The sequence below is a fragment of the Bufo bufo genome, chromosome 4 (assembly GCF_905171765.1).
Source record: "Bufo bufo chromosome 4, aBufBuf1.1, whole genome shotgun sequence".
NCBI lineage: Eukaryota > Metazoa > Chordata > Amphibia > Anura > Bufonidae > Bufo > Bufo bufo.
This window is the reverse complement of record NC_053392.1, coordinates 18,726,192-18,748,430: the sequence shown is the minus strand read 5'-3', so window position 1 is coordinate 18,748,430 and position 22,239 is coordinate 18,726,192. Positions and strand designations below refer to the sequence as shown.

General features: G+C 45.3%; 1 protein-coding gene across 3 annotated transcripts in view; it reads left to right on the top strand.

Moving 5' to 3' along the window:
* Nucleotides 1–20,903, top strand: part of LOC120997016 (perlwapin-like) — a 136,607-nt gene extending 115,704 nt beyond the window's left edge. For all 3 annotated transcript variants that reach the window (XM_040426923.1, XM_040426924.1, XM_040426922.1), the window contains 4 exons: nucleotides 2,264–2,413; nucleotides 19,444–19,596; nucleotides 19,703–19,845; nucleotides 20,793–20,903. In XM_040426923.1, coding sequence (XP_040282857.1) covers nucleotides 2,264–2,413; nucleotides 19,444–19,596; nucleotides 19,703–19,845; nucleotides 20,793–20,798 — 452 coding nt within the window. In that variant the 3' untranslated portion in view covers nucleotides 20,799–20,903. The remainder of the gene's footprint in view (nucleotides 1–2,263; nucleotides 2,414–19,443; nucleotides 19,597–19,702; nucleotides 19,846–20,792) is intronic.
* Nucleotides 20,904–22,239: the final 1,336 nt, after the last annotated feature.

Below are 22,239 nucleotides of genomic sequence, written 5' to 3'. Positions count from 1 at the left end.
TTTATGGACTGATGAAATGAGAGTGAGTCTTGATGGGCCAGATGGATGGGCCCGTGGCTGGATTGGTAAAGGGCAGAGAGCTCCAGTCCGACTCAGACGCCAGCAAGGTGGAGGTGGAGTACTGGTTTGGGCTGGTATCATCAAAGATGAGCTTGTAGGGCCTTTTCGGGTTGAGGATGGAGTCAAGCTCAACTCCCAGTCCTACTGCCAGTTTCTGGAAGACACCTTCTTCAAGCAGTGGTACAGGAAGAAGTCTGCATCCTTCAAGAAAAACATGATTTTCATGCAGGACAATGCTCCATCACACGCGTCCAAGTACTCCACAGCGTGGCTGGCAAGAAAGGGTATAAAAGAAGAAAATCTAATGACATGGCCTCCTTGTTCACCTGATCTGAACCCCATTGAGAACCTGTGGTCCATCATCAAATGTGAGATTTACAAGGAGGGAAAACAGTACACCTCTCTGAACAGTGTCTGGGAGGCTGTGGTTGCTGCTGCACGCAATGTTGATGGTGAACAGATCAAAACACTGACAGAATCCATGGATGGCAGGCTTTTGAGTGTCCTTGCAAAGAAAGGTGGCTATATTGGTCGCTGATTTGTTTTTGTTTTGTTTTTGAATGTCAGAAATGTATATTTGTGAATGTTGAGATGTTATATTGGTTTCACTGGTAAAAATAAATAATTGAAATGGGTATATATTTGTTTTTTGTTAAGTTGCCTAATAATTATGCACAGTAATAGTCACCTGCACACACAGATATCCCCCTAAAATAGCTAAAACTAAAAACAAACTAAAAACTACTTCCAAAAATATTCAGCTTTGATATTAATGAGTTTTTTTGGTTCATTGAGAACATGGTTGTTGTTCAATAATAAAATGAATCCTCAAAAATACAACTTGCCTAATAATTCTGCACTCCCTGTATACAGGCACAGTGCTCTACACCACTATACAGGCACAGTGTTCTACACCACTATACAGGCACAGTGTTCTACACCACTATACAGGCACAGTGTTCTACACCACTATACAGGCACAGTGTTCTACTCCACTATACAGGCACAGTGTTCTACACCACTATACAGGCACAGTGTTCTACTCCACTATACAGGCACAGTGTTCTACACCACTATACAGGCACAGTGTTCTACACCACTATACAGGCACAGTGTTCTACTCCACTATACAGGCACAGTGTTCTACACCCATATACAGGCACAGTGTTCTACACCACTATACAGGCACAGTGTTCTACACCCATATACAGGCACAGTGTTCTACACCCATATACAGGCTCTCTGCAGCCAGGAAATAGACGTTTTTTAATGAAATTTGCATAGTGGGAGGGTAGGAGTTATTTTTTATTATTATTCCACTGTGAACCCTTTTAAATGTATTTTCCACCTACACAACTCCATTTTCACTTATTACTGTCCTCAGAAATGTATTATTTGAAAAATAATGTTAAAAGGATCTCAGACAACTGGTCCCTCGGTGATCAGCTGTCAGCTAGAAGGAAACCATGCAGCACGTGCTTGTTCCGACATGCCTTATGTAACTAGAGGAGCGTGAGATGAAGACCTGGTAAAGGGTGTGGATGTGTGCAGACAAACCAGAGTGAGGAAACTTGTAAATGTGTAGATGTCACTGTCCTGGTGGTGGACATCTGCCAATACACTAATCACTTTTAGGTCTAGGTACAAAACCTCTGTGCAGCAGGAGCAATAAACACGGACATCGAGAAAATCGTATTATTTCGTCTTCATATACAGAATAAGTCATGGAGCATCTACTGCCCTAAATGGGGAAAAAAGCGACCTTTATAACTAGAGATGAGTGAAGATATCAAAAATCTATTCAGCTGCTTCGACAAATTTCACAAAAGAATCGCATTCCATTGAATGTAGCGGGCGTGATGACGGGGAACAGTGAGCCTCCGTCATTGAACCCCTCAAATGCCGCATTCATCACTGATTGAGGCATCTGACACTAAAATTGAGGCCTTTCAGAGGTTAATCAGGGTAAAAAAAAATACTGTACCTTATCCATTATCAAATGTTTCCAGAAAATGGTATTGAAGTCAATTCGTTTGACTTCGTTTCTCTCATCTCTAATTATCTAGTTATATCGTCTTGGTTTCTTCTGGAGGAGACAATCCAACCAGGGTGCCGATAGATATTTTTCATGTTTTGAACCTGGTTGATAAGAGGTCAGTAACTGCATGAAAAGTTTGTGACACATCAAAATCTTTAATTACAGAGAAACCTGGAAAATGTCCACCACCAAATCCATTGGTAAAATGTACTTTTCCACCTCCTTACAAAGCGTGCTACTCGGACAGTGACTGCGGTGGAAACCAGAAGTGCTGCAATAATCCGTGCAATCCGACATGCACAAAGCCCTTCACAGGTGAGCACGTTATTAAATAGGATTTGGCACCTGGCGCAGGAGGCGGATAGTGATGTGGTTAAATGACCGGCTCCACCTGATCTGCCAATATCCGCTATAAAAGCATCTGTCAGCAGTTTTGTCCCTATGACACCGGCTGACCTGTTACATGTGCACTTGGCAGCTGAAGGCATCTGTGTTGGTCCCATGTTCATACGTGCCCGCATTACTGAGAAAAATTATGTTTTATTATATGAAAATGAGCCTCTAGGAGCAACGGGGGCGTCACCATTACACCTAGAGGCTCCGCTCTCTCTACAAATGCCGCTCCCCCTGCACTTTGATTGGGTCAGGTGTATTTACATTTATACTGCCTGGCCCTGTCAATCACAATGCAGAGGGCGCAGCAGTTGTTACATTACTTATTCTGTACTGATCCTGAGTTACATCCTGTATTATACTCCAGAGCTGCACTCACTATTCTGCTGGTGCAGTCACTGTGTACATACATTACTTATTCTGTACTGATCCTGAGTTACATCCTGTATTATACTCCAGAGCTGCACTCACTATTCTGCTGGTGCAGTCACTGTGTACATACATTACTTATCCTGTACTGATCCTGAGTTACATCCTGTATTATACTCCAGAGCTGCACTCACTATTCTGCTGGTGCAGTCACTGTGTACATACATTACATTACTTATCCTGTACTGATCCTGAGTTACATCCTGTATTATACTCCAGAGCTGCACTCACTATTCTTCTGGTGCAGTCACTGTGTACATACATTACTTACCCTGTACTGATCCTGAGTTACATCCTGTATTATACTCCAGAGCTGCACTCACTATTCTGCTGGTGCAGTCACTGTGTACATACATTACATTACTTATCCTGTACTGATCCTGAGTTACATCCTGTATTATACTCCAGAGCTGCACTCACTATTCTGCTGGTGCAGTCACTGTGTACATTACATTACTTATCCTGTACTGATCCTGAGTTACATCCTGTATTATACCCCAGAGCTGCACTCACTATTCTGCTGGTGCAGTCACTGTGTACATACATTACTTATCCTGTACTGATCCTGAGTTACATCCTGTGTTATACTCCAGAGCTGCACTCACTATTCTGCTGGTGCAGTCACTGTGTACATACATTACATTACTTATCCTGTACTGATCCTGAGTTACATCCTGTATTATACTCCAGAGCTGTACTCACTATTCTGCTGGTGCAGTCACTGTGTACATACATTACATTACTTATCCTGTACTGATCCTGAGTTACATCCTGTATTATACTCCAGAGCTGTACTCACTATTCTGCTGGTGCAGTCACTGTGTACATACATTACATTACTTATCCTGTACTGATCCTGAGTTACATCCTGTATTATACTCCAGAGCTGCACTCACTATTCTGCTGGTGCAGTCACTGTGTACATACATTACTTATCCTGTACTGATCCTGAGTTACTTCCTGTATTATACTCCAGAGCTGCACTCACTATTCTGCTGGTGCAGTCACTGTGTACATACATTACATTACTTATCCTGTACTGATCCTGAGTTACATCCTGTATTATACTCCAGAGCTGCACTCACTATTCTTCTGGTGCAGTCACTGTGTACATACATTACTTACCCTGTACTGATCCTGAGTTACATCCTGTATTATACTCCAGAGCTGCACTCACTATTCTGCTGGTGCAGTCACTGTGTACATACATTACATTACTTATCCTGTACTGATCCTGAGTTACATCCTGTATTATACTCCAGAGCTGCACTCACTATTCTGCTGGTGCAGTCACTGTGTACATTACATTACTTATCCTGTACTGATCCTGAGTTACATCCTGTATTATACCCCAGAGCTGCACTCACTATTCTGCTGGTGCAGTCACTGTGTACATACATTACTTATCCTGTACTGATCCTGAGTTACATCCTGTGTTATACTCCAGAGCTGCACTCACTATTCTGCTGGTGCAGTCACTGTGTACATACATTACATTACTTATCCTGTACTGATCCTGAGTTACATCCTGTATTATACTCCAGAGCTGTACTCACTATTCTGCTGGTGCAGTCACTGTGTACATACATTACATTACTTATCCTGTACTGATCCTGAGTTACATCCTGTATTATACTCCAGAGCTGTACTCACTATTCTGCTGGTGCAGTCACTGTGTACATACATTACATTACTTATCCTGTACTGATCCTGAGTTACATCCTGTATTATACTCCAGAGCTGCACTCACTATTCTGCTGGTGCAGTCACTGTGTACATACATTACTTATCCTGCACTGATCCTGAGTTACATCCTGTATTATACTCCAGAGCTGCACTCACTATTCTGCTGGTGCAGTCACTGTGTACATACATTACTTATCCTGTACTGATCCTGAGTTACTTCCTGTATTATACTCCAGAGCTGCACTCACTATTCTGCTGGTGCAGTCACTGTGTACATACATTACATTACTTATCCTGTACTGATCCTGAGTTACATCCTGTATTATACTCCAGAGCTGTACTCACTATTCTGCTGGTGCAGTCACTGTGTACATACATTACATTACTTATCCTGTACTGATCCTGAGTTACATCCTGTATTATACTCCAGAGCTGCACTCACTATTCTGCTGGTGCAGTCACTGTGTACATTACATTACTTATCCTGTACTGATCCTGAGTTACATCCTGTATTATACCCCAGAGCTGCACTCACTATTCTGCTGGTGCAGTCACTGTGTACATACATTACTTATCCTGTACTGATCCTGAGTTACATCCTGTGTTATACTCCAGAGCTGCACTCACTATTCTGCTGGTGCAGTCACTGTGTACATACATTACATTACTTATCCTGTACTGATCCTGAGTTACATCCTGTATTATACTCCAGAGCTGTACTCACTATTCTGCTGGTGCAGTCACTGTGTACATACATTACATTACTTATCCTGTACTGATCCTGAGTTACATCCTGTATTATACTCCAGAGCTGTACTCACTATTCTGCTGGTGCAGTCACTGTGTACATACATTACATTACTTATCCTGTACTGATCCTGAGTTACATCCTGTATTATACTCCAGAGCTGCACTCACTATTCTGCTGGTGCAGTCACTGTGTACATACATTACTTATCCTGCACTGATCCTGAGTTACATCCTGTATTATACTCCAGAGCTGCACTCACTATTCTGCTGGTGCAGTCACTGTGTACATACATTACTTATCCTGTACTGATCCTGAGTTACTTCCTGTATTATACTCCAGAGCTGCACTCACTATTCTGCTGGTGCAGTCACTGTGTACATACATTACATTACTTATCCTGTACTGATCCTGAGTTACATCCTGTATTATACTCCAGAGCTGTACTCACTATTCTGCTGGTGCAGTCACTGTGTACATACATTACATTACTTATCCTGTACTGATCCTGAGTTACATCCTGTATTATACTCCAGAGCTGCACTCACTATTCTGCTGGTGCAGTCACTGTGTACATACATTACTTATCCTGTACTGATCCTGAGTTACTTCCTGTATTATACTCCAGAGCTGCACTCACTATTCTGCTGGTGCAGTCACTGTGTACATACATTACATTACTTATCCTGTACTGATCCTGAGTTACATCCTGTATTATACTCCAGAGCTGCACTCACTATTCTGCTGGTGCAATCACTGTGTAATCATTGTCCAGCTGAATACATATTGTGTAAATGTTCGGAGGCAAACTGCCTGACCTCCCAGGGTGTGAGACGTGTGAATGAATGACGGATGTCTGTCGCATAGGGATATAGGAATACTTCTCATCTATTTACAATAGAAACTCCTATACTTAGGACCTATAGGGACACCAAACAATTCACCATTGAAAACACACCTGCTAACCTGCGGTGATATATGGCCACAGAGTATCCATGAGGTTAACCACCTCTTAAATAGAATGTAGAGCGAGCGACAGCGGCCAAAAAACTTAGCCCGAAACTTGACCTGATATTTTTTTAATTACCTTGCAGTATTGGTTTCTCTGATTATTATTTTTTTTTAAAGTAAATAATAATGGTTAAAGTTTTAACATATAGATAGGACCCCTAAAGGGAGTTTTTGGTCAGGTGACCGTGGTTTGATTTTTGTTACAACCTCCTGAGGGCCCTATCGGGACAAAAATCTGGTTCTCTGAAAGCCATAACTGGACACAGAACCTCACCCGAGGCTCCTATATCTACCCGTGTGGTACCGTCCTCATTGAAATGTGTATGTGCCCCTAGGGCTTGCAAGACCTCAGTGCCCAACAAATGGAAGGGAGTATTTTCTTTGACTACAACTGTGCGATCTTTATTTCTCAATTTTAACGGCACTGTCTCCCCTGTGAAACCTGCTGCAGGTACATAATCTCCACCCATCGGCCATGATTGAACATGTTTTGGATTTATCACTGTTTTGGCTGTCCCCGTGTCCACCAAGAAAAGGGACTTGTTTATTCCCCACTTGTACTGGTATTTGACACCCCTGTTTAGCTATACTCATGGCAGATGAGGACACGGGCTTGCTGGTCTCCTATTGTGAACCAGTAGAGACAGGGTTAACGTCTGAGGTTCCCTGGGTCTGTTGATGCTCCTGCTGCTGGCGAGGAGCATGGCAGGTTCTCCTAATGTGTCCTCCTCTCAGGCTTACAGGCTCTGAGTTTAGCCTGCCAGGCTGGTCTCAGTCCTTCCATAGACGTGAGAAGTTTTTCTCCCATTTGCCCCATCCCACCCCATGTCAGCCAGGACAGTTCTCAGTATTGACTCAAAGGAGACTTCATCCTCTATAGCCTCCTGCCTTACGTCCTTCAGGCTCCGTGAACTCTCATCCTCCTTTGTCCCGGCCCATCTACCAAAAGTCCTGCAGTACTCTGCCCCTGACTGTCCTGTCTTCTCCCAATCCCTCCAGGCCACATTTGGGTCGTTTGTCACTCTGTCGCCCTCTAGGGTATTCTTAACCGAGCTACACTGTGCCTCCCCTAACTAAGTGGCCTGTATCTGTAATGTAGTAGATGGCACCTGCAGTCCTATGTAACACCACAAGTAACACCGTGATAAAACTCTGAGTACAGATACTATGGTAGATGTTACCCGCAGTCCTATGTAACACTACAGATAACACAGTGATCTCTCCATACAGATAATATAGTTATAGTAGATGTTGCTTGCAGTCCTATGTAACACCACAGATAACACAGTGATAACTCTCTGAGTACAGATAATGTAGTAGATGTCACCTGCAGTCCTATGTAACACCACAGATAACATAATGATTACTATTTAAGTACAGAAAATGTAGTATATGTCACCTGCAGTCCTATGTAAAACCATAGATAACACTAGTGTAGATCATGTGGTAGTGTTACCTACATCTTTAGTGTGCGTCCCTGTGTCTCTCCCACTGACTCCGTGTTGGCGGCGCTGCCTCTTCTTCCTTCTTCTTTCCCGGCACAGAACGTCTTGATGCAGCTGCGTCAAGACATAGAAGCACAGTGGGCCTGGTGAAGAGACACACAGGGACAGACACAGGGAGAGACACACAGGGACAGACACAATCAGGCACAGACGGACACACAGGGAAAGGGACAAACACACAGGGACAGGGACACAGAGGGACTGACACAGGGACTGACACACACAGCTAGGCCTCACCACCCTCCAGCCTGTCTCCTCTCCCTACAGCAACACAGCTCTCTGCTCCTCTGGCTCCTCCCCCACTGGTCACATGGGTGGATGACATCAGGAAGGTCCTTTAGCCCGGTAGGAAACTCCATCTACCCTGTTCTGACATGGCTGTGTCTAAACTCCATGCACGGTACGGACCTGGTCCTTACGAAGTATGGGAAATAGCCGATTCTACATGAGCTGTCTAAACTCCATGCACGGTACGGACCTGGTCCTTACGAAGTATGGGAAATAGCCGATTCTACATGAGCTGTCTAAACTCCATGCACGGTACGGACCTGGTCCTTACGAAGTATGGGAAATAGCCGATTCTACATGAGCTGTCTAAACTCCATGCACGGTACGGACCTGGTCCTTACGAAGTATGGGAAATAGCCGACTCTACATGAGCTGTCTAACCACCTCAGCCCCCAGTGCTTAAACACCCTGAAAGACCAGGCCACTTTTTACACTTCTGACCTACACTACTTTCACCGTTTATTGCTCGGTCATGCAACTTACCACCCAAATGAATTTTACCTCCTTTTCTTCTCACTAATAGAGCTTTCATTTGGTGGTATTTCATTGCTGCTGACATTTTTACTTTTTTTGTTATTAATCGAAATTTAACGATTTTTTTGCAAAAAAATGACATTTTTCACTTTCAGTTGTAAAATTTTGCAAAAAAAAACGACATCCATATAGAAATTTTGCTCTAAATTTATAGTTCTACATGTCTTTGATAAAAAAAAAATGTTTGGGTAGAAAAAAAATGGTTTGGGTAAAAGTTATAGCGTTTACAAACTATGGTACAAAAATGTGAATTTCCGCTTTTTGAAGCAGCTCTGACTTTCTGAGCACCTGTCATGTTTCCTGAGGTTCTACAATGGCCAGACAGTACAAACACCCCACAAATGACCCCATTTCCGAAAGTAGACACCCTAAGGTATTCGCTGATGGGCATAGTGAGTTCATAGAACTTTTTATTTTTTGTCACAAGTTAGCGGAAAATGATGATTTTTTTTTTTTCTTACAAAGTCTCATATTCCACTAACTTGTGACAAAAAATAAAAAGTTCTATGAACTCACTATGCCCATCAGCGAATACCTTGGGGTCTCTTCTTTCCAAAATGGGGTCACTTGTGGGGTAGCTATACTGCCCTGGCATTCTAGGGGCCCAAATGTGTGGTAAGGAGTTTGAAATCAAATTCTGTAAAAAATGACGAGTGAAATCCGAAAGGTGCTCTTTGGAATGTGGGCCCCTTTGCCCACCTAGGCTGCAAAAAAGTGTCACACATCTGGTATCCCCGTACTCAGGAGAAGTTGAGGAATGTGTTTTGGGGTGTCTTTTTACATATACCCATGCTGGGTGAGATAAATATCTTGGTCAAATGACAACTTTGTATAAAAAAATGGGAAAAGTTGTCTTTTGCCAAGATATTTCTCTCACCCAGCATGGGTATATATAAAATGACACCCCAAAACACATTCCCCACCTTCTCCTGAGTACGGAGATACCAGATGTGTGACACTTTTTTGCAGCCTAGGTGGGCAAAGGGGCCCATATTCCAAAGAGCACCTTTCGGATTTCACTCGTCATTTTTTACTGAATTTGATTTCAAACTCCTTACCACACATTTGGGCCCCTAGAATGCCAGGGCAGTATAACTACCCCACAAGGGACCCCATTTTGGAAAGAAGACACCCCAAGGTATTCCGTGAGGGGCATGGCGAGTTCCTAGATTTTTTTATTTTTTGTCACAAGTTAGAGGAAAATGATGTTTTTTTTTTTTTGTTTTTTTTTTCATACAAAGTCTCATATTCCACTAACTTGTGACAAAAAATAAAAACTTCCATGAACTCACTATGCCCATCAGCGAATACCTTGGGGTCTCTTATTTCCAAAATGGGGTCACTTGTGGGGTAGTTATACTGCCCTGGCATTCTAGGGGCCCAAATGTGTGGTAAGGAGTTTGAAATCAAATTCTGTAAAAATTGACCTGTGAAATCCGAAAGGTGCTCTTTGGAATATGGGCCCCTTTGCCCACCTAGGCTGCAAAAAAGTGTCACACATCTGGTATCTCTGTATTCAGGAGAAGTTGAGGAATGTGTTTTGGGGTGTCTTTTTACATATACCCATGCTGGGTGAGATAAATATCTTGGTCAAATGCCAACTTTGTATAAAAAAATGGGAAAAGTTGTCGTTTGCCAAGATATTTCTCTCACCCAGCATGGGTATATGTAAAATGACACCCCAAAACACATTCCCCACCTTCTCCTGAGTACGGCGATACCAGATGTGTGACACTTTTTTGCAGCCTAGGTGGGCAAAGGGGCCCATATTCCAAAGAGCACCTTTCGGATTTCACAGGTCATTTTTTACAGAATTTGATTTCAAACTCCTTACCACACATTTGGGCCCCTAGAATGCCAGGGCAGTATAACTACCCCACAAGTGACCCCATTTTGGAAAGAAGAGACCCCAAGGTATTCGCTGATGGGCATAGTGAGTTCATGGAAGTTTTTATTTTTTGTCACAAGTTAGTGGAATATGAGACTTTGTATAAAAAATAAAAATAAAAAATAAAATCAGCATTTTCCACTAACTTGTGACAAAAAATAAAAAATTCTAGGAACTCGCCATGCCCCTCACGGAATACCTTGGGGTGTCTTCTTTCCAAAATGGGGTCACTTGTGTGGTAGTTATACTGCCCTGGCATTTTCCAGGGGCCCTAATGTGTGGTAAGTAGGTAAATGACCTGTGAAATCCTAAAGGTGCTCTTTGGAATATGGGCCCCTTTGCCCACCTAGGCTGCAAAAAAGTGTCACACATGTGGTATCGCCGTATTCAGGAGAAGTTGGGGAATGTGTTTTGGGGTGTCATTTTACATATACCCTTGCTGGGTGAGAGAAATATCTTGGCAAAAGACAACTTTTCCCATTTTTTTATACAAAGTTGGCATTTGACCAAGATATTTCTCTCACCCAGCATGGGTATATGTAAAATGACACCCCAAAACACATTCCCCAACTTCTCCTGAGTACGGCGATACCAGATGTGTGACACTTTTTTGCAGCCTAGATGCGCAAAGGTGCCCAAATTCCTTTTAGGAGGGCATTTTTAGACATTTGGATACCAGACTTCTTCTCACGCTTTGGGGCCCCTAGAATGCCAGGGCAGTATAAATACCCCACATGTGACCCCATTTTGGAAAGAAGACACCCCAAGGTATTCAATGAGGGGCATGGCGAGTTCATAGAAATTTTTTTTTTTTGGCACAAGTTAGCGGAAATTGATATTTTTTATTTTTTTCTCACAAAGTCTCCCGTTCCGCTAACTTGGGACAAAAATTTCAATCTTTCATGGACTCAATATGCCCCTCACGGAATACCTGGGGGTGTCTTCTTTCCGAAATGGGGTCACATGTGGGGTATTTATACTGCCCTGGCATTCTAGGGGCCCTAAAGCGTGAGAAGAAGTCTGGAATATACATGTCTAAAAAATTTTACGCATTTGGATTCCGTGAGGGGTATGGGGAGTTCATGTGAGATTTAATTTTTTGACACAAGTTAGTGGAATATGAGACTTTGTAAGAAAAATAAATAAAAATTCCGCTAACTTGGGCCAAAAAAATGTCTGAATGGAGCCTTACAGAGGGTGATCAATGACAGGGGGGTGATCAATGACAGGGGGGTGATCAATGACAGGGGGGTGATCAATGACAGGGGGGGTGATCAATGACAGGGGGGGTGATCAATGACAGGGGGGTGATCAATGACAGGGGGGTGATCAATGACAGGGGGGTGATCAGGGAGTCTATATGGGGTGATCACCACAGTCATTGATCACGCCCCTGTAAGGCTTCATTCAGACGCCCGTATGCGTTTTGCGGATCCGATCCATCCATCAGTGGATCCGTAAAAATCATGCGGACATCTGAATGGAGCTTTACAGGGGGGTAATCAATGACAGGGGGGTGATCAATGACAGGGGGGTGATCAATGACAGGGGGGTGATCAATGACAGGGGGGTGATCAATGACAGGGGGTTGATCAATGACAGGGGTGTAATCAATGACAGGGGGGTGATCAGGGAGTCTATATGGGGTGATCAGGGGCTAATAAGGGGTTAATAAGTGACGGGGGGGGGTGTAGTGTAGTGTAGTGGTGCTTGGTGGGACTTTACTGAGCTACCTGTGTCCTCTGGTGGTCGATCCAAACAAAGGGGACCACCAGAGGACCAGGTAGCAGGTATATTAGACGCGTCCACCCAGAAGAGCAGGGCCGCCGCAAAGACGCAATCCTGCGTACGGCGGTCCTGAGGAGGCTAAACTCCATGCACGGTACGGACCTGGTCCTTACGAAGTATGGGAAATAGCCGACTCTACATGAGCTGTCTAAACTCCATGCACGGTACGGACCTGGTCCTTACGAAGTATGGGAAATTGCCAACTCTACATGAGCTGTCTAAACTCCATGCACGGTACAGACCTGGTCCTTACGAAGTATGGGAAATAGCCGATTCTACATGAGCTGTCTAAACTCCATGCACGGTACGGACCTCTCGGCCCCTAGTGGACAGGTCCGGAACAGAGCTAGTGTTTAGCCAGCTTGCATTGATTTGGCTAAACTCCATGCACAGCACGGACCTGGTCCTTACTAAGTATGGGAAATAGCCTACTCTACAGCAGCTGTCTCAGCCCCCTGGTGGTCAGGTCCGGAACTATGATGGGATTTAGCTGATTCACTGTGAATTTTCTAAGCTTTATACTCTGTAAGGACCTGCTTAACTCTTTGTGGTATGGGATCAGTTACAATTAATTGTGCCCAATAAAATGAGAGGTTCTCCTGCTGCTGAGGTCCTCTTCAGACATGGAGCTTAGCCTGCTCACAGTGTACTGTCTATTTCCCATACACCAGACGGACCTTTTCTATGTGTTATATACAGAGAGGTCCATCTACTGGTGAGGTCCTCTTCAGACATGGAGTTTAGCCTGCTCACAGTGAACTGTCTATTTCCCATACACCAGATGGACCTTTTCTATGTGTTATATACAGAGAGGTCCACCTGCTGGTGAGGTCCTCTTCAGACATGGAGTTTAGCCTGCTCACAGTGAACTGTCTATTTCCCATACACCAGACGGACCTTTTCTATGTGTTATATACAGAGAGGTTCTCCTGCTGGTGAGGTCCTCTTCAGACATGGAGTTTAGCCTGCTCACAGTGAACTGTCTATTTCCCATACACCAGACGGACCTTTTCTATGTGTTATATACAGAGAGGTTCTCCTGCTGGTGAGGTCTTCTTCAGACATGGAGTTTAGCCAGCTCACAGTGAACTGTCTATTTCCCATAGACCAGACGGACCTTTTCTATGTGTTATATACAGAGTGGTCCATCTGCTGGTGAGGTCCTCTTCAGACATGGAGTTTAGCCTGCTCACAGTGAACTGTCTATTTCCCATACACCAGACGGACCTTTTCTATGTGTTATATACAGAGAGGTCCATCTGCTGGTGAGGTCCTCTTTAGACATGGAGTTTAGCCTGCTCACAGTGAACTGTCTATTTCCCATACACCAGACGGACCTTTTCTATGTGTTATATATAGAGAGGTCCTCCTACTGGTGAGGTCTTCTTCAGACATGGAGTTTAGCCTGCTCACAGTGTACTCTCTATTTCCCATACACCAGACGGACCTTTTCTATGTGTTATATACAGAGAGGTTCTCCTGCTGGTGAGGTCCTCCTCAGACATGGAGTGTAGCCTGCTCACAGTGTACTGGCTATTTCTCATACACCAGACGGACCTTTTCTATGTGTTATATACAAAGGTTGTTGCCTTGTATCATTCAGGAGCACCAAGGGTCAATAGGGGGAGCCGACGCATGGTCACATTTCACCAAGGCACCTGAGGGGGTTAAATGTGTGCAATCAACGTTATCGTCAATCACATACATTAGCCCCAGGTGTCTGCTGTTTACAACAGCACCCAGCAGCTATGGTGCTCACGAGCGGCCTGCCATATTTAAATACCCACCCACCGAGGTATATTTATGTTGGGTGGTCAGGAAGGGGTTAAAGCATTGTACAGGGAGTCCCCTTGTAGCAGTAAACGCTGCTCCTCACGGATCAGCAGGGCGGTGTAATGTGCGTGTCTGTTAGGCCATTGTTGGTGTCGAGGGCAGTGAGCGTTGGATGCTTCATCCGAAGTCACTTCGTTCAAAACTTTGGCGTAATACTGTACGGAGATCTGTCTCCGTACAGTATTAGAATGTATGGGCTCCGAGGAGCCGAAGTAAGTTACTCACGAAGTCGCGCGAGACTCCATTGAATAACTTCGGTAGTTGATTTTTAAAGTGGAAAAACACTTTAAAACTTGAAACTGAACTTGGCTTCAGTCCCGTCTAGAACCTCTGAACCGAAGCCGAGTTCAGGTTAAAGTTTTAAAGTGTTTTTCCACTTTAAAAATCAACTACCGAAGTTATTCAATGGAGTCTCGCGCGACTTCGTGAGTAACTTACTTCGGCTCCTCGGAGCCCATACATTCTAATACTGTACGGAGACGGATCACTGTACAGTATTACTCCGAAGTTTTGAATGAAGCATCTGAAGCTTCGCTCAACACTGGCCATTATAGACGTCTGGGCCGGTCTCTGTGAACAGCCACGAGAGCCTGGAACACAGAAGGACGCCAATAAAAAAAAATAATAATAACAAATTAATTTTAAAAAATTGAGAAATGAACAAAAATATATAGAAAACATTTTTTTGGGTTCAACAATAAGTTTTTATTAAAAACATTAAAACTGGCAGGAATCACTACGACTTGTACAGCAGAAAATATATAAGAATAAATATCGGGTGCGGAGAAGATGGACACAGATACATCGTGGCCTCCACAGATAGCAGCCCCCCCCCATACAAAAATCAAACTGCCCCCACCCCACCCCCGGATACAAAAATCACACTGCCCCCCCGCATACAAAAATCACACTGTCCCCCCCGCATACAAAAATCACACTGCTCCCCCTCGCATACAGAATCACACTGCGCCCCCCGCATACAAAAATCACACTGCGCCCCCGCATACAAAAATCACACTGTGCCTCCCGCATACAAAAATCACACTGCCCCCCCGCATACAGAATCACACTGCGCCCCCCCCGCATACAGAATCACACTGCGCCCCCAGCATACAGAATCACACTGCGCCCCCGCATACAGAATCACACTGCGCCCCCCTCTGCTCACAATATTACACGGCCCCCCCCTCTGCACACAATATTACTAGGCCCCCCCTCTGCACACAATATTACACGCCCCCCCTCTGCACACAATATTACACGCCCCCCCCTCTGAACACAATATTACACGGCCCCCCCTCTGCACACAATATTACACGGCCCCCCTCTGCACACAATATTACACGGCCCCCCCTCTGCACACAATATTACACGGCCCCCCACTCTGCACACAATATTACACGGCCCCCCTCTGCACACAATATTACACGGCCCCCCCCTCTGCACACAATATTACACGGCCCCCCCTCTGCACACAATATTACACGGCCCCCCCTCTGCACACAATATTACACGGCCCCCCCTCTGCACACAATATTACACGGCCCCCCCTCTGCATACAGTTCTCGGCCCCCCCCTCTGCATTCAGTTCTACACGCCCCCCCCCCTCTGCACACAATATTACACGGCCCCCCCTGCACACAATATTACACGGCCCCCCCCTCTGCACACAATATTACACGGCTCCCCTCTGCACACAATATTACACGGCCCCCCCTCTGCACACAATATTACATGGCCCCCCCTCTGCACACAATATTACACGGCCCCCCTCTGCATACAGTTGTCGGCCACCCCCTCTGCATACAGTTCTACACGGCCCCCCCCTCTGCACACAATATTACACGGCCCCCCCTCTGCACACAATATTACACGGCCCCCCCTCTGCACACAATATTACACGGCCCCCCCTCTTCACACAATATTACACGGCCCCCCCTCTGCACACAATATTACACGGCCCCCCCTCTGCACACAATATTACACGGCCCCCCTCTGCACACATTACACGGCCCCCCCTCTGCACACAATATTACACGGCCCCCCCTCTGCACACAATATTACACGGCCCCCCTCTGCATACAATATTACACGGCCCCCCATCTGCACACAATATTACACGGCCCCCCCCTCTGCACACAATAATACACGCCCCCCCTCTGCACATAATATTACACGCCCCCCCCCTCTGCACACAATATTACACGGCCCCCCCCTCTGCACACAATATTACATGGCCCCCCCTCTGCACACAATATTACACGGCCCCCCCTCTGCATACAGTTCTCGGCCCCCCCTCTGCATACAGTTCTACACGGCCCCCCCCTCTGCACACAATATTACATGCCCCCCCTCTGCACACAATATTACACGGCCCCCCCCTCTGCACACAATATTACATGGCCCCCCCTCTGCACACAATATTACACGGCCCCCCCTCTGCATACAGTTCTCGGCCCCCCCCCTCTGCATACAGTTCTACACGGCCCCCCCCTCTGCACACAATATTACATGGCCCCCCCCCTCTGCACACAATATTACACGGCCCCCCCTCTGCACACAATATTACACGGCTCCCACCTCTGCACACAATATTACACTGCCCCCCTCTGCACACAATATTACACGGCCCCCCCTCTGCATACAGTTCTTGGCCCCCCTCTGCACACAATATTACACAGCCCCCCCCCTCTTCACACAATATTACACGGCCCCCCCACTGCACACAATATTACACGGCCCCCCCTCTGCACACAATATTACACGGCCCCCCTCTGCACACAATATTACACGCCCCCCCTCTGCACACAATATTACACGGCCCCCCCCCTCTACACACAATAATACACGCCCCCCCCTCTGCACACAATATTACACGCCCCCCCCCCCTGCACACAATATTACACGGCCCCCCTCTGCACACAATATTACACGCCCCCCCCCCCTCCACACAAAATTACACGGCCCCCCCCCTCTACACACAATAATACACGCCCCCCCTCTGCACACAATATTACACGCCCCCCCCCTCTGCACACAATATTACACGGCCCCCCCTCTGCACAAAATATTACACGGCCCCCCCTCTGCATACAGTTCTCGGCCCCCCTCTGCACACAATATTACACAGCCCCCCCCCTCTTCACACAATATTACACGGCCCCCCCACTGCACACAATATTACACGGCCCCCCCTCTGCACACAATATTACACGGCCCCCCTCTGCACACAATATTACACGCCCCCCCTCTGCACACAATATTACACGGCCCCCCCCTCTACACACAATAATACACGCCCCCCCCCTCTGCACACAATATTACACGCCCCCCCCCCCTGCACACAATATTACACGGCCCCCCTCTGCACACAATATTACACGCCCCCCCCCTCTCCACACAAAATTACACGGCCCCCCCCTCTACACACAATAATACACGCCCCCCCCTCTGCACACAATATTACACGGCCCCCCCCTCTGCACACAATATTACACGGCCCCCCCTCTGCATACAGTTCTCGGCCCCCCTCCCCAGCACACACACGCACCTCCAGCACTGACAGACACTCTCCCCCTCTATCAGTGAGGAGCAGCCATCCGTCTCCTGCTCTGCAAACAGCCCGAGCTCTCCGGCTTCCGACCCATTTATTCACACTGCTGAATCACAGTCACGTGACAAGAGAATGTCACGTGACGTCAGAAAATCCGTTCCCGGTATGGAGTTTTAGCCTTTACCTTTCTGACATGGACAGCAGGGGTGCGCGGACCCTACAGAGGGGGGCACAGCTTAAAGGGAACACTGGCAGCATCCAGATGTGTTTAAATGCTGTGTGGATGCCACCCCTCCACCTCAAATAAACTGCAAACTGCGGCATGAGGTGCGATTGTCCTCTCACCTTATTGCAGAAACGGCCCTTACTCCAGAGCTGCACTCACTATTCTGCTGGTGCAGTCACTGTGTACATACATTACATCACTTATCCTGTACTGATCCTGAGTTACACCCTGTATTATACTCCAGAGCTGCACTCACTATTCTGCTGGTGGAGTCACTGTGTACATACATTACTTATCCTGTACTGATCCTGAGTTACATCCTGTATTATACTCCAGAGCTGCACTCACTCTTCTGCTGGTGCAGTCACTGTGTACATACATTACATTACTTATCCTGTACTGATCCTGAGTTACATCCTGTATTATCCTCCAGAGCTGCACTCACTATTCTGCTGGTGCAGTCACTGTGTACATACATTACATTACTTATCCTGTACTGATCCTGAGTTACATTCTGTATTATACTCCAGAGCTGCACTCACTCTTCTGCTGGTGCAGTCACTGTGTACATACATTACATTACTTATCCTGTACTGATCCTGAGTTACATCCTGTATTATACTCCAGAGCTGCACTCACTATTCTGCTGGTGCAGTCACTGTGTACATTCATTACATTACTTATCCTGTACTGATCCTGAGTTACATCCTGTATTATACTCCAGAGCTGCACTCACTCTTCTGCTGGTGCAGTCACTGTGTACATTACATTACTTATCCTGTACTGATCCTGAGTTACTTCCTGTATTATACTCCAGAGCTGCATTATTTTCCAGAGCTGCACTCACTATTCTGCTGGTGCAGTCACTGTGTACATTCATTACATTACTTATCCTGTACTGATCCTGAGTTACATCCTGTATTATACTCCAGAGCTGCACTCACTATTCTGCTGGTGCAGTCACTGTGTACATTCATTACATTACTTATCCTGTACTGATCCTGAGTTACATCCTGTATTATCCTCCAGAGCTGCACTCACTGTTCTGCTGGTGCAGTCACTGTGTAAATACATTACATTACTTATCCTGTACTGATCCTGAGTTACATTCTGTATTATACTCCAGAGCTGCACTCACTATTCTGCTGGTGCAGTCGCTGTGTACATTCATTACATTACTTATCCTGTACTGATCCTGAGTAACATCCTGTATTATACTCCAGAGCTGCACTCACTATTCTGCTGGTGCAGTCACTGTGTACATACATTACATTACTTATCCTGTACTGATCCTGAGTTACATCCTGTATTATACTCCAGAGCTGCACTCAGGATTCTGCCATTATCTGGATGTCATTGATGCCGCTCTTCCAGTCACTCAGGATATGCAGTGTCGATACTTTGTGACTTGTCTTTCTATAGTTACATCTAGAGGTTTAGTTTAATGACCATTTTGCCTCCAGGTATGAAGCCTGGAACTTGCCCAGTACCACGGACCATGTGCCTGCGCCGACCAGAACCTGTAGAATGTAAAGTGGACGGTGATTGTGATGGAATCAAGAAATGCTGCGTAAAAGAATGTGAACTGCGGTGTATAAATCCCAAAGATAAGAAAAGTAAGTGATGTGAGGCCGGCTGGATGCATCTCCGTCCCTCACAGCGGAGGACACATCGCTGATCAGCCTCAGTAATTCTCTCTTCTCGCGGCTTTTCCTTCTCTAGTTGCAGATAAATCTTGGAAGTGTCCAGTAGTTTATACATTTGCCCGTTGCGACTCTTACAAAAGAGATTGTTTTCATGACTACGAGTGTTCCGGGAATGAGAAATGCTGTGATGGCGGCTGCATATTTCAGTGCACACCACGTGTAAGTAACAGAACCCATCAAATTACAAAGAGATATGTTTTCCAGATTGTCTTGTCTCCTCACCAGTATTACATAAGAAGAAGCAGCTCTATCTCACTCTATCCCAGCAGGAAGTCCCAGCATTTTCTTACCCCATCAGCCATTAGTTGAGTCTTCTCTCTCTCTATGTGACTCTTTATAATAGGGGCTGACAGGCATTGAAGGGGATTCATGGGGTTAGAAGAAGGTCTCTGCTTTACACTTCATCCATGGTTGTGTCTGGTATTGCAGTTCATCCAGAGCCTTGTCTACTCTTATACAACCAATGTGATAGATATAGAAATGACCCTCAACACCACTGCAAGTAATCTGTTTGCTGGGTATTCTGTCAGTCCTGTGTAAAGGAGCTAGGAGGAGAGTTCTTCATCTTGTCAGTTCTGAGCATGGGTTCTGACCGGAAACAGGACATCTCTTCCTCAACTTACACAATTGAGAAGTTCTTAATTTATATAGCAGTTCAATCAAATCCAATCAGCTGTGCGTAACTATTGTACCTCATCCAGCCAATCAGTTGCCTGTATCTTCACTGTCCAGCCAATCAGTTGCCTGTATCCTCCCCATCCAGCCAATCAGTTGCCTGTATCTTCACTGTCCAGCCAATCAGTTGCCTGTATCCTCCCCATCCAGCCAATCAGCTGCTGGGATATTCACCAGCCAGCCAATCAGCTGCTTGTAAACACCACAGTCAGCCAATCAGCTGCTGTATCTGCCACATGCAGCCAATCAACTGCTTGTAACCACCACATACAACCAATCATCTACTTATAATTACCAATTCCAGCCAATCAGCTCCTGGTATTTTCCACAGCCAGCCAATCAGCTGCTTGTAATCACCTCTAGCCTCCTCCACCCCCACTGAAGAATATACTGTATGTACTGTATATAAACCACAATGTTCTGCCTTTTAGCCATGAAGCAAGATGCTGACCGTCACTCATGGTCCTTGACGAGGATCTGCAGCCGGCTCATCGTATACAGCTTTGCTTATTCTGCATGTAATAAAAGAATCATCACTCCCATCATTGTGTTGTGACCTCATCTGTTTCTATTGTATGTTGTATTGCATGTTGTATGTTTTGGAGCCTCTCAGGCAAATATCTGTCATATAAGTCTGCACATGACTCCTCAGAAGTAATGACTCAGGAATGCAAGTGCTTTGGTGTTCAAACCTGACTGCTTTTGCCATGGAGACAATGGACGTCATTGATGTTCTGCTTCTTTCCTGTGTGATTATGGGATTAGGGAGATACTGCATTTCATTCTGGAGACCACCTTGTCAGCATGAGGAGTTTTGTAGCCCAGGCAATGCTCCATACTGGGAAGGAAAATCAGCTCTTAACAGGCTGAGCCTCTAATGCCACCCGATGTAAGGTAGCATGTCTTATTATCCAAGTCATGTCTCAAGGTGGAATGTTGTTTTATAGGAAAGCAGCCTTACATCTGGTGGCATCAGAGGCAGAGCTTGTTAAGAACAATCTTCCTAGAATTCCAGAGGAGCATTGTCTGGTCTATAGGACTCTTCACAACAATCAGACACTCTCAATAAGTATTCCCCGAATCCTGACCTGGGCCTCTCTCACCCAGTTAAGCCAATACTCTCTGCTCTGCACTGATGAGGGGTTATTACCCCAAAACAGCTGTCTGTAGATGATGTGCTAGCTTACAAATTATCCATGTCATGTCTCAAGGCCTGTTTGAACATTAACTTATAGGATAGCTACCTTACATCTCGAGGTTGAGCTTGCTAAAAGCTGATTTGCATACCCTCTTCTCTGTATGAGTATGGACACTGATCTCTTCTGCTTCACTTAAAATCAATCCAATTCATATTCCATTATTTCATATCTTTATTTTGTCGATTCCCACATTACATCAGTGATGTACCGAACCTCCAAAGAAATCTTTAAAGTTTCTTGTACATTATAGATCAGCTGACACTTTTCTCATCTGAATGTCTCATCAGATTACCCCCCAAGGCTACAATAAAACTTAAAGGTGCAACATTCTTAACACAATGGATGACAAATGGACGTCCCAGGAGTGGAACCCCCAGCCATCATCAGAATGGTGGTCTTTATCACTCAGAACTCCATCTGAAATGCGGTGGCTCCACAAAAATGTTACTCCGTTCACTGCAGTTTATGGAAGCAGCAACATTTTCCAACTCCTATGAATTACTGGAGTAATTCATAGGAGCACATGTAACTACTCACAAAAAGTTATATTTATATAAGGAATATTTGGCTTTCAGGTGAAATTTATGGAAAACCTAAAAAGTTCACGCTACAGTAATATTATATTGTGAAAGTAAGGCATTTAAGTGGAAGCATTCAATGGTGATTTCCTTATCTTAAA